Consider the following 15,664-nt stretch of genomic DNA (forward strand, 5'->3'; position numbering starts at 1 on the left):
TCGAAAGGGTTCAGAAAAGATTTACAAGGATGTTGCCAGGGTTGGAGGATGTGAGCTATAGGGAGAGGCTGAACAGGCTGGGGCTGTTTTCCCTGGAGCGACGGAGGCTGAGGGTGACCTTATAGAGGTTTACAAAATTATGAGGGGCATGGATAGGGTAAATAGGCAAAGTCTTTTCCCTGAGGTCGGGGAGTCCAGAACTAGAGGGCATAGGTTTAGGGTGAGAGGGAAAAGATATAAAAGAGACCTACGGGGTAACCTTTTCACACAGAGGGTGGTACTTGTATGGAATGAGCTGCCAGAGGAAGTGGTGGAGTCTGGTATAATTGTAACATTTTAAAGGCATTTGGATGGGTATATGAATAGGAAAGGTTTGGAGGGATATGGGCCGGGTGCTGGCAGATGGGAATAGATTGTTTTGGGATATCTGGTCGGCATGGATGGGTTGGACCGAAGGGTCTGTTTCCATGCTGTACATCTCTATGACTCTATCACCAGTAAAATTCATATACCACATTTGTATGATAGACACAACATCTTTTTGGCTTGAGCATAACATCCTGTTTGTGGTAAACACCACTTGCGTTGCTAATATATAGTAGCAGTGTGAAATGGTGCTACTATGTACAACATACTTGACCAGTTGCTCTGGCTTTTGAGATCCATGTACACTACATCCACTGCTCTTCCCTCATCCACATGCTTGGTCACCTCCTCGAAGAATTCAATAAGACTTGTAAGGCAAGACTATGTACAACATACTTGACCAGTTGCTCTGGCTTTTGAGATTCCTGGCCTTTGAGGATAATCTGAGGTAGACAGGCCACTTTTCAGAACCAACCATTTCTGGATGAGTAATTCAGAGACCCACATAATGTTCTCTGGACCTGGGTTTGAATTCTGCTATGGCAAATTGTGGAATTTCAATTCAATAAAAATCTGAAATTTAAAGTGTAATGAAGACCATGAAACCATTGTTATAAAGACCCATTTGGTTCACTACTGTCCTTTAGGAAGGAAATCTGCTGTTCCTATCAGGCTTACATATGACTGCAGATCTCCCTGGCAATGCGGTTGAATCTTAGTTTTTCTCTAGGCAATTCGGGATGGACAATAAATGCTGATCTAATCAGCATTGCTGACATTCATTAACAAATTAAAACAGAAGTGATGTTCTCAGGAATGCATATGACTGCACAAGCTATAAATGGATCATATATGTAAACTCATAAATATGGACTCAGCCATTTATCCACCGTGTTAACTTGGTGCAGAGAGAGGTCACATTAAAGCTATTCAGCTGGATGACTGCCCTGATCAAATCATTTGTCATGCAAAGTCATAACTGTACCTAGCCAGCCTACCACTGCAAAACTAACCATACAGTACAATTTTTTAAAATTCAATTTTAATAAAGCTGAACAGTTAATTGTCAGTTATGATTAATTGGTGCATTTCCCATGGCAACATCTTTACCACCTTCCCAACACCTAGCCCATCAAATTCCTTTAATATATTGTATGTTTCAAAGAGAACTAGCACTTCCTTAGAACACCTACATTTTAGGAAATATGGGTTTAGTCCATTCATTCTCTCCTCATGGGATAATCCTCACATTCCAGGAATTAATCTTGAGAACCTTTAATACACCTACAAGTATAATGCCTCATTATTCAGGACCAGATTAATATGATGAGATCTGAAGTTATGTCAAACTTAAGAGACCCCATTACATTGCCAAAAAAATTGGACTATTGTCTCGTGTGATTGAGTCACATTTACATCTGTTTCACTTATGGCTGCGATGGAGGTGAATGCTTGTGGTGGCTGTGGGCCTGACTGGCTGTCTTCAGGATGAGGACCCACCTTTATAACGTGAAGTAGGCGTCATCTTTCGGTAATTACTTTTGACACCCTTGCTGATTGTTCGTTCTTATCTTCTGACACGTACTTAGGAATTTCTATTCATGTTGTCTATAATGATGAGGTAAATAAAACCTCAACAAATTTTTTAAACTCAATCCTTTATGTTGACAAGTAAAGTAGTCGTTAAAAAATGCAATACATGCACTTCAATAACCTGGTATTCAACTGGCGTCAGCTAAAGAAAAGGGGTGTTCTTCAGGCTTTGTTTGCTTATGGAAAGAAAAGGTATTTTTTATAAGGACAATGTTATAAAATTTAAAACACATTTATACTTTCCACTGTCTTGATAAAGCCATGTAGGGCACTTTTATTCAGTGATCAATGTAGCCATATAAATCATGTGATTGTCAGAGGTCAAGGGAAACAGCCAGCAACACAGTTGTGTCTTTGACCTGTGTCGTGAGGTGCAGTTCATCAGTGAGAGACACAGGGAGTCTGGGAAGTCTGAATAATACATTCTTGCCTGGAGTAAATCCAAGCTTCCTGATCATATTTAATATCCAAGTGGGAATGTTTTATATAACAATTGTCGCCACATATTTTTGTCATATCAGAATGATAATAATACCAGTTCTAGCGATTTTATTTTTACCATTTTCTCCATTTTTCTTCGACTAATTGTGCAAAACTTTATACTTCATGTTTTTTTTCTTATTTAGAGACTCCTCATAGTGTAAAGCTCAAAGGGCAGCTTACTTATGCAAAAACTAGGATCGTCGTTAGGTAAGGAGACCCAGTCTGTGATTGTGTCAATGCATTAAAGCCCCATATAACTGCATTTGAACATCTTGGCTCTCATTTTCCAAATCATTTGAAATAAAAGTGAACATGTCATTTGGTTTTGAATTGCTTGCTGGAGTTGATATGTGACTCATATACAAGAATCTCTTCTGTGACTCACATACAAGGATTTGTGGATTCCTCTGAATACAAACATTTTCCAATCTGTCTGTATTTAAATAAATATTCTGCTTTGCTATTTTTCCTTCCAGATTGGATAACTTTGCACTTATTTGCACTATTCACCATCTGCCACGATCTCTCATAATCTTTCTATATCTCTTTTCAGTTCGTTTGCATTTCTCGTCAAAGGTTTCCTTTTCATCTCGCTTTGTATCATTGGCAAGTTTGGACACAGTCCACTTGGAGCCCTCATCTAAGTCATTGACATAGATGATAAATACTGTGGGCCAAGCTCAAAACCTTGGAATACCCTGATACATGTAACTTGCCAATACGATAATGACTCATTTATTCCTGTTCTTTCTGTGTATCAGTTTGATATTTTCCAACAATTCAGCAGTTTCCTGTCAACCTTTTCTGATAATGGCTTTTCAAAAAATAAATTCCAGAACTATTTCATGAAGAGAATTTAAATTCCTTGGTAATGTGGTCTTTGATCTTGTATCTTTACATCATTAGCAAATCCCTGGGAATTGGTTTAGCTCAGTTGGCTGGATCATTGGCTCTATAGAACACAATGATATTAATAGTGAGTTCACATTGCCATCACAGGTTTGAGGTTACCATAAAGGATTCTCCTTCTCAACCTCTTCCCTCACCTGAGGTCTGGTGGCTCTTAGGTTTAAATCAGTACCAGTTGCTTTGCCCTAATGAGAGAGCAGCCCCTAGGGGCTGGTAAGATTGTGACAACACAAAAAAGTAAATGTCTCTGTGCAAGTAAATAACCATTAAACTATCATTCCATTTGCTTTATACATTTACAATTCATAGAGTCCTAGAGCTTTGACAACATGAATAAGGGGTCTTTGGCCCATCATGTCTATGTCAGTCATGAAACTTCTAATCTGTTCTAATCTCGTTTTCCAGCACTTGACCCATAGCCTTGTATGCTATGGTGGTTTGAGTGCATATTTAAATACTACTAAAATGGTTTGAGCGTTTCTGCCCCATCACTCTTTTAGACAGTGAGTTCCAGATACCTAACACCCTCTGAACTCAAATCAAATCATTTTTCTACAATCAAACCAATGAAACTTTTTGAGGGTATTTTTAATCTGACCATCCCATTAGGGAGTGGATGGGACTGGTTGCTACGCTGGTTTCATACCTTCCCAGACAGATTAAAAAAAGAGTAAACTTGGTGACTAACAACATTGGTTTGACTTGTCGTGTATGCCACAGAATGGAGGTCTTGTGTGACCATTTCCAAGTATTCCTTTTTTTTTGGTTTTATTGACTTACTGGAGGGTTTGATGTAGGAAAATGCTGAATTGGTTGGGCCATTTTTCACTGGCGTGTCAGAATCTGAGGGGCGTCCTGATAGGGTTTACAAAATCATGAGGGGCATGGATATGGTGAATAGCCGGTCTTTTCCCCAGGTTGGTGGAGAGCAAAACTGGAGGGCATAGGTTTAAGGTGAGAGGGGACTGATTTAAAAGGGACCTGAGGGTAACCTTTTCATACAGAGGACGGCGCATGTGTGGCACGAGCTGCCAGAGGAAGTGGTGGAGGATGGTACAATTACAACATTTAAAAGGCATCTAGATGTGTGCATGAATATGAAGGGTTTAGAGGGATATGGGCCAAATGCTGGCAAATGGGACTATGTCAAATTGAGATGTCTGGCTGGCATCGTCAAGTTAGACCAAAAGATCTGTTTCCGTGTTGTATGGCTCTATGACTCTATGACCTTATGACTTCTTCCTCTGGGTTGCCTAAGAGCATGAAACCTGTACTGTCCTCAATCTGACTGATTCACTAAGTGAATGTTCAAAGTTATTACTGTGATCAATATGTCTTGAAGCAGTCTGGGATGTTGGAGGCAGTTGGGGTATGGGTAGGAGAGGTGCATATAGATAAAAACTATTAGAGACATCTTTTGACCAAATGGAGAGTGGATTGTCTGGCATATTGCAGTGAGAATTTACAGTCAATCACTCAGATATTGGAAATCATGCCAAAGAATGTGTGAGGACATTGCATAAATCACTGGAACTTTACATTGAACTTCTTTGGATCGGATCCATGACATTGTTAATGACAGCAGAGAAGAAAACAGAAATAGAGAAAACAAAAGATTGGGCATTTCATTTGTAGAAGTATTGAGAACGAGCACTCAGGATATTTTGATAAAGGAGGACACTCCTCACAAGCTTCCTAAGAAATATTGTGTAAAACAAAGCAGCTGCACCTCAGCTTAAGATTTTGTTTAAAGTTTTATGGCTCCGGCAGCAGAGTGAATGGCAGAGGGTTACAGACTGCCTGACTCACACTTCCCTCAAAGTCCTGCCAACAATTGCCAGGTACATGAACAAAGAGCCTCATACTGAATTTTATTGTTTTATGTATAAAGTAAATATTTGACCCAGCGAACTTAGTAAAATCATATGAATGATGGTGCAAATAATGTGGATTTAGGCAACTCATAACTGCTTTAAATGCTTAATGCCTGGATGAAAGGGAGGAAGAGAAAGAGGACTAAATATTTGCATTTCTACAGCCATCACCACAATCTCAAAACACCATAAGACAATTTAAAGAACATTGAACACTTTTGAAGCCTCGTCATTGTATTATAGGAAACTCTACCAGGGTGGACAATGAAACTTGTTGGCAGGATTTACTTTTGAATTCTTTTCCCAAAAATGCTGATAAGTGCCTTGTTCCTCTGCCCAATCAACTGCTATTGATATTAATCCATCTCTGTACTGCCACTTACAAATGATGATTACTAACTTGGCAGGTTTGGTGCAGAACTCCATTCCTAACCCCTTAGATATCCCAGTGGTAAAGGCTAAAGTGCTAAACAACAACTGGGGCTTGTTTGTGCTGGGGTACAGGAGAAGAGTGATTGAAGGCTAAAGGATTGAATCGAGCTCCAGCTAAGCCTTCATGTAGATGTTTCTACTCAATCCCTTTAACTGAGGTTTCATATCCAGAGGGAAGTAAAACCTCTTAAGCCTCAAGCAAGGAGGAAGATGGGTAGGAGTGGTGGCCACTATGGAGCTATGGGTTTGTTTTTAACACTGTAGGCATTTTATCACTGATGCCTATCCACTGACGTCCTATTGGTTTTCTTGGCACTTAGCTCTCATCCTCAGCTCTGGATCGTTTTGCAACGGTGGGGGGGAAACAGTTAACTTGTTTCATTTGTAACACACTCACTTCAGAGACAGGAAGTTGAGGATCTGGGCTAAACGTTTGATCATGCGATCCAGACTGAAAAGTATAAGAGCTGTGAAGAGGATTGTGGAAAATCTTGTAGAGCAACTCGTGAGTGCAGAGGTACCGTGCAGTGAATGAAGGATGGCTGATGGATTTATCACACACTTCTCGTCACGTTTTCTTCTGTGATAATGTCTTTGAATTCCATGTTGAACTGGCAGTTGCTGAAGGTGACGTTTTTCTACCCAGACTGCCACAGGCCTTTTGCCTGATTCCCAATCCTTGAGGAGTAAAAGAGCTCCTCCATCACTGGGTTACAGGCACTCACGTTTCAAATTTAAAATCTTCAAGTGTCAGTATTTAGTGCCTTGAGGATTCATCACCTTCCGAACATAGCAGGCACCAAATTTATTAAAGACAGAAGTGGCTTTCATTATCTTTCAGACAGCTGCAACTAGTTTAACACAGCCTTAGCTCCCGGTCTTGCTGTCTCTGAGGCATATACATTAGAGAGGACACGAATAGTGCTTGAGCCCATCATAAATATTTAGTGAAGGTATACCAAGGACAACCGGGCTAATTCTCAGTGATGTAGCATCAATAGATGCAAACTCAATTTGCTCATTATGGTACCAGTGAACTGGACAAAGAGGAAATATGTGTAATTAAACAAATGCCTTAAACCTGAAAGGAAGCGGTTCTTTATTATACCACTTGAAGGTAAAATGTTACATTAATCTCAACTGTGCTTCCTAGTTTTAATATGTTTCACACAGTCAAGGACCTCTGCCTGGCTTCTGCCCTGACTAAGGTTATGACAATCTCTGTCATTGTGAGTGTGGTTCATCATTTCTCTGCATTGTTTACTGAGGTCAATCACATCACTCTGTTGTTTAGCTCTATGTGCTTCTGCTCCAATCTGTCCAATCCCAGTTATAACACTGTATAACGCTGAGACTAGTTCCATTGGAGCAGAGAATGAAGGCTCTCCTGATGAAGGGCTTTTGCCCGAAATGTTGATTCTCCTGCTCCTCGGATGCTGGCTGACCTGCTGTGCTTTTCCAGCACCACAATCTTGACCCCAATCACATGAATGCATTCCCAGTAATGGTTTCCCTTCCCACTTGACACAGCTTTAACATAAGCTTCCTGGCCTTCAACTGGAAAAATGTTCTCATTAGACAGGCTCCTCCATCCTCCATTCAGTTGTCTGTTATACATCTCTCACAGTTTTACATGAACTTAAGTAGGAGGGAAGTACCGCAGGCAGAAGTCAAAAATATGTTCCAAGGTCTCTCGCAACACAGAGACAACAGGCAGCAGGAAGAACACAGAATCAAAAAAATATTAAAGATAAGGTTACATTGAAAAAAAAATACATTGACCAAACGTCGCTGGAAAAGTAACAGGTCAAATTGGTCAGCCAGCAAATTCAAGAAATTAAGAAATGAGCTATGAACTCCAAGTCATGATGGTTGATTTACAATGCTCCACTACTCCTGGGTATGTACAGAAGGAATGTCACTCTTAGCCTCAATAATTGTGTAAGTGTCCATTTAATAACATGGTAATTATTGATTGCTAATCAACCCATCCTAAATGAAACAATTTAAAGTGTGGAGTCTCATCCCTGCTTGTAGTCAAATGCTTTTAGCAATATGTGCTTTATAGAAAAAACCTTTTTGTTTTATTTAATCTTATTTTTCTGTCCTGTATTTTTTTCTACAATAAACCTCTCCCTGTTTATTTTTCTTTCTGCACCTGATTTGATTCTGATTCACCACCTTTCTTCATTGTTCTTTTGTTCCTTTCTCAATCTTCAAACCTCTCCGAATAAATAGCTAGACTGCTGGTCCCACTATTCATGGAAGTTCCAGATGCTCCATTTCCCTCATTATCACCTCACATTTCCAGCAAGTTACTGGAAAAACATTTTTTTTTAAAGTTTAGGGCCCACAAAAATGTCAAACGAACAGAGAAAGTATTTCCCCCTCATCCAACCTGTTCAGGGATGTTATCACATACCTCTGGAGCAGGTGGGACCTAAAGTCGGACCTCCTGGTCAAGAGGTAGGAACACCACAAATGTCCTCTAACCAAGAGGATTCACTGTGAGATGACATAGTTCTGCGAAATTTAGTTTGCTGGTTAGAGCATTGTGGCAGTACTTTGCACAGCTATGATATTCCCATTTTATAAAAGAGATTAATGCACTGGAGTGTGTCCAGCATAGATTCACCAGTTATAACACTGTATAATACTGGGACTAGTTCCATTGGAGCAGAGAATGCTAAAGGGAATTTATGGGAGATTTCAAAAACTGTGAAAGGTTTTGATGGAGTGAATGGGGAAAAATAACTTCCATTTCGTAGTAATGAGAAAACAAATCATTAGGAGATTAAGGAGAAATAGCTTTAGCAGAGTATAGTTGAGGCATGGAATGTTTTAGCACAATGAGTTATTCAAGACAACAACAGAACATCTTCAGAGAAAGTTGGATAAACGTTTGGATCAAGCGACAATATGCCTAAATGGCAAAAGCACCATGAAATACTGACTTGTTCCACATCCAAGCAATTCAGTTTGGATTCAGTGCACGGATAGGCTGAAAAGCCAAGGTCTTTTTCCCAGGATAGGGGAGTCCAATATTGGAGGGCATAGGTGAGAGGGGAAAAATGTAAAAGGGACCTTTTTCCATGCAGAGGGTGGTGTGTGTATGGAACGAGCTGCCAGAGAAAGCTGTGGAGGCTTATACAACAAAACATTTAAAAGGCATCTGCATGGGTATATGAATAGGATGGGTTTAGAGGAATATGCTGCAAAATGGGTCTAGATTAATTTAGGATATCTAGGTGGCATGGACAAGTTGGACCAAAGAGTCTGTTTCTGTGCTGTACAACTCTATAACACAATTAAAAACAGTCAGTCTGACAGACAAGTGGAACATTACTAATTTACCTTGCTCTCCCAGCCAGTAACTTTGTAACGTGAGCAATATATTTTTTTAAGGTCAGCCTGGTGGCTGAAAGCAGGGCCAGTCAAAGCTAAAATTTTCCATTCACTAATAAAGATGTTGGCAATTTTCACAGGGCACATTTTATCAATTTGGAATAAAAGAAAATTTCTATTCAATTTACATGTTTTCAAACACCGTTCTTCCAAGCCAGTTTTATTCAAGAATGCAGAGAGTTGCCAGTTAGAGAAAGATGGACTACTTTCAAACATCAGGCAGCGGAATGTTTAGCTCTTTCTCGAGTACACTAATGCATTCCAAGAGAGTTCTCTGGTATTCTCTTTTTGTGTACCAATACAATACATAGACATGGGATATTATGGAATAAGGCAGCAAGGCAAATGCACAAAGGCACCTGTGATTTTGCTAAACCCTTTACAGAGGCATCTATTTATAAATGGCATCAAGTGAAATAGGTAGTCAGACAGGGTTATCATCTTAAACTAGCTGAAACCCTCAACGCTTTTGCCCTGCAGTGGTAGTGTCCCCACCTCTGAGCCAGGGGACCCACCTGCTCCAGAGGTGAGATAACATCCCTGAACAGGTTGATTAGAAAACAACTACGAGATGAAACTTTCCTATTGTTATTATAGGTGTGCTTACTGTAAATTTGGGATGCTGGATTAATTTAAAACGCAAGAGGTTTGCTAAATGGCTGACAAACTATTTAATTCATCTGTAGGGAGCTTTCTAAAAACAACTTGCACACAAAATGTCATTGGAATAGATTTTGAAAACATGTGGCTGACATACATGAACTTTCTTTTCCTGTTTGATTAAAGCAAAACATACATATTATCAACATCCTGCTTACTTCTCATTACTGTTCTCAAAATAAAATCTTGTAACATCTAGATGTAAGCATCAGAGTGCTGAAGTGTTTCAATCCTTCTCATAATCAATCAACTCCAGTAGTTTTGCATCATCACCTTCTCAGCCTTTCTTTCCCCCAATATAAATACAATAGCGCCTCGACATACGAACGACCCCGTTCACGAACAAATCGGTTTATGAACAGGATTGTATGTAAAACTTTGCTTCAATGTATGTACGAAATTCAAGGTACGAATGCAAAAAGCCCGTGGTTTCATTGTCATTGTTCTGCCTTGCTACGCACGCTTTGAACACAAAAGCTCTCGGGCCCCGCGTGATCTCATTCAGTTCGTCTTTGGTGCGCGCGCTGTGAACATCGTTCATTGCTACGTCCAAGCATCCTTACATTTTTTTTTGTTTTCTGCATTAAATTAGCCCTCATTATGGCTCCCAAGAAAGTGAAAAGTGGTAGTGATAGTGGTGTTAAGCAGCCTAAACATATTACTGTGGAAACGAAGAAGGAAATAATAGCTAAACACGAGAACGGTGCTCGCGTATCTGATCTCGCTTTGCAGTACAACATGGCGAAATCGACTATCTGTACTATCCTAAAGAACAAAGAGGCACTAAAGGCAGCTGACGTGGCTAAAAAAGTGACTATTATAATGAAGCAAAGGCCTAAATTGTTAGACGAGGTTGAAAAATTATTATTAGTTTGGATAAATCAAAAAGAGCTTGCTGTAGATAGTGTTAACTAGACTATAATCTGCGAGAAGGCTCTTACATACACCGTGATTTGTTGGCGAAACCGCCGAGGACAAGTACTGCTAGCGTTGAAGAATTTAAAGCCAGCAGAGGCTGGCTTGATAAATTTCGTCGATGAACTGGAATCCATAGTGTAATAAGGCATGGAGAAGTGGCTAGTTCGGACAAAAAGGCAGCGGAGGACTTTGTGAAGGAATTCAATAAGTTTGTCAAGGATGAAGGTTATGTCTCACATCAAGTTTTTAACTATGATGAAACTGGACTTTTCTGGAAAAAATGCCCAAAAGGACCTACATAACCCAAGCGGAGAAGGCACTACCGGGCCACAAACCAATGAAGGACAGGTTAACGCTTTTACTGTGTGCGAATGCAAGTGGGGATTGCAAGATTCAGCCTCTATTAGTCTACCACACTGAAAATCCTCGTGTTTTTAAACGTAATAATGTGTTGAAGGCTAAACTCCCGGTAATGTGGAGGGCGAATAGCAAGGCTTGGGTCACGCGAATGATTTTTATGGAATGGTTGACGGAAGTTTTTGCACCAGCTGTCAAGGAATGTCTTGAAAAAAAAAAATTTGCCACTTAAGTGTCTTCTAGTAATGGACAATGCTCCTGCCCATCCTCCAAATTTGGAAGAAGACTTGGACATTGAATACGACTTCATAAATGTAAAGTTCCTTCCTCCCAACACCATTCCTCTCATCCAACCCATGGCCCAGAATGTCATTGCAAATTTCAATAAATTATATACAAAGGCTCTGTTTGCCAGGTGTTTCCAGGTCACCAACAACACAGATTTGACCCTTTGTCAGTATTGGAAAGACCACTTCAATATCCTCCACTGCATAAGCCTGATTAATAAGGCATAGAACAAGGTCTCTTTCCATACATTGCAGTCAGCCTGGAGGAAACTTTGGCCAGCTTGTGTACCTGAGAGAGATTTCGAGGATTTTGAGGAGGAGACATCAGTAAATGTAGTGAACGAGATTGTGACCCTGGGCTAAAATATGGGCTTGGAGATCAAAGAGGATGATGTGGCGGAGCTGGTGGAGGACCACACACAACTACTCAGCACTGAAGATCTTGCTGAATTGCAGCAGGAGCATTCTGGAGAGGAGGAAGACGAGAGGGAAGATGCATCAAATGTTCAAATCAAAGACATTTGCGGCAAATGGAGTGAAGTGCAGGCTTTCGTTGAGAGACATCACCCTAACAAAACTGTGACCAACAGAGCAGTGAACGTTTTAAATGACAATGTGATTTCCCATTTTCAGAAAATTCTGCAACAAAGAAAAAAACAAGTTTCTCTGGATCGGTTTCTTGTGGCATCACCAACCTCCAAGAGACAAAAAAGAGAAAAGACTCCGGCAATATCCGAACAACGGGAAAATTGATTCAGTTTGCGACATTTTCAGTTCGCGAACTGGGTCCCGGAATGGATTAAGTTTGTACGTCGAGGCGCTTTCAAAGTTAGCTTTCAAAGTTTCAGGTAAATGACACTGCTTTCCAAGAGGTTCTTAGGAAAGTTTTGAATACTTCTGGTAGCACTAATATTCTGTGTTCTACAACAAGTGAGTTTTGGTAAAATCTAACCAAAAACTGAAAATGATTAGTATAGAACCACCCAGTGAGATGAGAACTGCTCTTTCATTCTGTGGCTGTATGAGAAGATTACTACATGGGCGTGCAGAGAATTGGAAAGGTTTGATTCCTGGGGAAGGATTTTCTGTTCTGTCAGTAGGTGGGGGAATTCCACCTGTTTCATAGCCTGGCAAGAGGTGGGACATCCCTCACCTCAGGAGACAGCAGTCGTACCAGACTATGTGCAAGTGCCCACAGTATCAGAGGGGTGCCTCCAACTTTGAGCAGTGTGATGGCAAGGTTGGCCGGGAGCACCTGGAGTGTAGTCCCCTCTACACTGGAAAGGCGAAACACAGACTAGGCGACCGCTTTGCGGAACACCCAAGATCGGCCTGCAAAAGTGACCATGATTTTTCTGTTGCCTACCACTTCAAAACAACAATGGGGTTCCCTGGCCAACATCTCTGTCTCGTGCTTGCTCTGACAAGACCCAGTGCAAGCTGCAAGAACAACAACATCTGATTTTTCACTGCGGACCTTACAGTCTTCAGGATGCAATACAGCATTCAGTAAATTTAGGGCCTGAGCATCTTTTTCCATGTCTTTTACCTACCCCACATCCATAAGTAGGTGAAAATAGCCTACCTATTTTCACCTACTTATGGTCTCCTTTAGACACTTTCCTTTCTCCCTGGTTCATCATTAAACCACCTCTTTGTCAGCCTGTCTGTTTCTTTCTCTGGGCTCTGCTTAGGTTTTCTAGCAATTTCTGTTTTTCGTTTCATTTAAGGGTCTCAGCTGGGACCAGGGGAGTCAAACAAGTCCTTGTCCATACTCTATGGACATGACAAGGCTCAGCATTTGTGACACTCAATACAAGACACACTAATGCCTTGTAGACAATGCACAGACACCAAGGTGAGGCAATGGAAGGCTTACCAAGGAAACCTTACTTTGCTGAAGCATCCTGAGAGCAAACAAAATATGGAAATCAATTCAAAAGTTCTTTTTCTTTTCCCCAAGGTAAATGCTCGAAGGATTGCAAAACATATTTTGAATTTAGCCTTACTTTAAGAACTTAAAAATATTTTACAAGCATAACTATTGGGGCAGCTGGAGAGGATGTTGAAAGGCAAATGCCATGGTTGGGATTCCAGTAATAGTTGCACTACAGTGTAGGTATCAGCTTACGTCACAACAAGACATTGTTCACAACACCAAACAGGATTGAGCATTCCTTCATAATAAGTGCAACATTATACCCTTCAAGGGTCATTCTACTTAAGAGGCCCACCTGTCTTATAAAACTGTTTTGCCAGCATACTGAATTTCACCACCATGTGGTAGGTAAGAATTTAAGAAAAACAAACCATAAAATATATTGTTTTTAAAAAAAACTTTTATAAAGTGGATAAAAAAATTGGTTGCAGGGTACAGTGGAATTTTGTGGCTTTGGTAAGCTTTTAAGTGCTTAGCTGTATTGCTCAATGCTTACTGCAGCAACATAACTCCTACCATAACAAAAAGAAACTGGGCAGGAATTTGATGGTGCCTTGGTTGTTTGAACACGAAAACAGACATCTATATTCAATATGACAGGACTTGAAAACTTTACAAGCTGGAACTGCACCATCTGCTTTCTCAATAAAAGAAAACAGTAAATGTGGCCAGGGGTTGACACGTGGAACAGACTTCTGTCTGACAATAATGCAAGGTCCTCTGTGAGTCAGTGCTACCCTGAATTAAGGGTGACCTGCGACCTAACCTCAGTCTTTAAAAGGGACCCCACTGTAGGTGTTCACAATTTAAAATACGGATTTCTACCAGGTACTGCTATTCCATAGGCATGTTGACTATCAATTAGCTGTCCAGATCGAAACAAAAAACTCTGACCCACTGGGGTGGTCCAATTAGATCTGTCCACAGAACATATAATTTCTCAGACACAGCCAAGAGGTGTTTAACATAGAGGGTGGTGTAAAAAATAGAGCTGAGTCACGAGTCCATTTAACCTTTTACATAAAAAGTATATTGTTAGATATTTATTATCGCCAGTTTGATACAAATCACATTCATGCATTTTTGTTAAACAGAAGATGTACAAACAGGCACTAATGGCTGTTCCCTTCCAGCCTGGCCTTTTTGGAGGAATCGTTATTTTCAATAAAATGATCGGCCAATTCACGAAGTGCTTTATAACGGTGGGATATTGAATTCTTTACCGCTTTGGGCATTTCTGCATAGCTGGAGAGATACAACAAAAGAAAGAAACATATCTGTGATTGAAATCGGCAAAACAAGTTGTGTAAAATATTCAGCACCCCCCACCACCAACAAGCTTAAAAAGGTTGGTACTCCAACAACTTGAAAAAGGTTTCAGCACTTACGTTTGTTCAAATCCATCAGGCTGAAAACAAGGATCCCAACCAAAGTTTCTGGGTCCACGGGGATCGACTATTTTACCCTGGATAATGAAAATGATAGAGGCATTCAGATTTTTAAAATGTCACATTTTCAAATTGTGTGTTCCCTTCCTACTGACAATTCTCTACCAAAATTCATTGACATCCACCACCTTGAGTCAAATCAGAAAGGATACTTTACCCATTGTTATAAATTCCTGAAGAAGGGCTTATACCCGAAACATCTTTTCTCCTGCTCCTTTGATGCTGCCTGACCTGCTGCGCTTTTTCAGCAACACATTTTTAAGTTATAAATTGACAAGCCCATTGTCACAATCATTTTCATTTATTTCTTGCCTCCCCACGAAAGTGGTAGCTCATTTTAAAAAAAAATCCATCATGATAAACCAACTCCTAACATCCCGAGAGAGGGTGGTCAGCTGCCTTCTTGAAATCCTGCAGTCCTTAGTGTTTGGTTACACCCCACAGTGCTGTTAGGAAGGGAGATCCAGGAATTTGCCCCTGCAACAGAGAAGGAATGGTGATTTCATTCCAAATCAAGATGGTACAAGGCTTGCAGGGGAGCATTCAAGTTGTGATGCTGCATGTATCTGCAGTCTTAGGATTGAAGACAGAAGGCATTTCAATCACCCTTCTCAGCAGTGAGGGATTGCAGGCTTACAAGGTGCAGCCTTAAGAATGTTGGTGAGTTGACATAGTGAATCCTGTAAGCACTACTGCCATTCTGCATCAGTGGTGAAGGAAGTGAATGTTGAATGCAGGTGCCAATCAGAGGATTGCTTTGTCCTGGATGATGTTAAGTCCCAAGTGTTGTTGGAGCTGCACTCATCCAGGCAAGTGTGGAGTATTTCATCACACTCCTGACTTGCGCCTTGCAGATGGCAGACAGGATTTGAAAGCCAAGACGCAAGTTACTCACTGCAGGATTCCTAGCCTTGTCGCCAAATATTTATGTAGCTAGTCCAGCTAAGTTTATGGTCAATAGTAATCCCTGATGGTGGCAGGATTCTGTGATGA

General features: G+C 40.5%; 1 protein-coding gene across 1 annotated transcript in view; it reads right to left on the minus strand.

The window, feature by feature from the left end:
* Positions 1-14,230: 14,230 nt before the first annotated feature.
* itpa (inosine triphosphatase (nucleoside triphosphate pyrophosphatase)) overlaps positions 14,231-15,664 on the minus strand; it is a 34,262-nt gene continuing 32,828 nt past the window's right edge. Inside the window, exons 7-8 of the mRNA XM_043699881.1 lie at positions 14,612-14,688; positions 14,231-14,468 (exon numbers count right to left, since the gene is read on the minus strand). Of these exons, the coding sequence (XP_043555816.1) occupies positions 14,336-14,468; positions 14,612-14,688 (210 nt within the window). The 3' untranslated portion in view covers positions 14,231-14,335. The remainder of the gene's footprint in view (positions 14,469-14,611; positions 14,689-15,664) is intronic.

The sequence above is a fragment of the Chiloscyllium plagiosum genome, chromosome 11, assembly GCF_004010195.1.
Source record: "Chiloscyllium plagiosum isolate BGI_BamShark_2017 chromosome 11, ASM401019v2, whole genome shotgun sequence".
Classification (NCBI taxonomy): Eukaryota; Metazoa; Chordata; class Chondrichthyes; order Orectolobiformes; family Hemiscylliidae; genus Chiloscyllium; species Chiloscyllium plagiosum.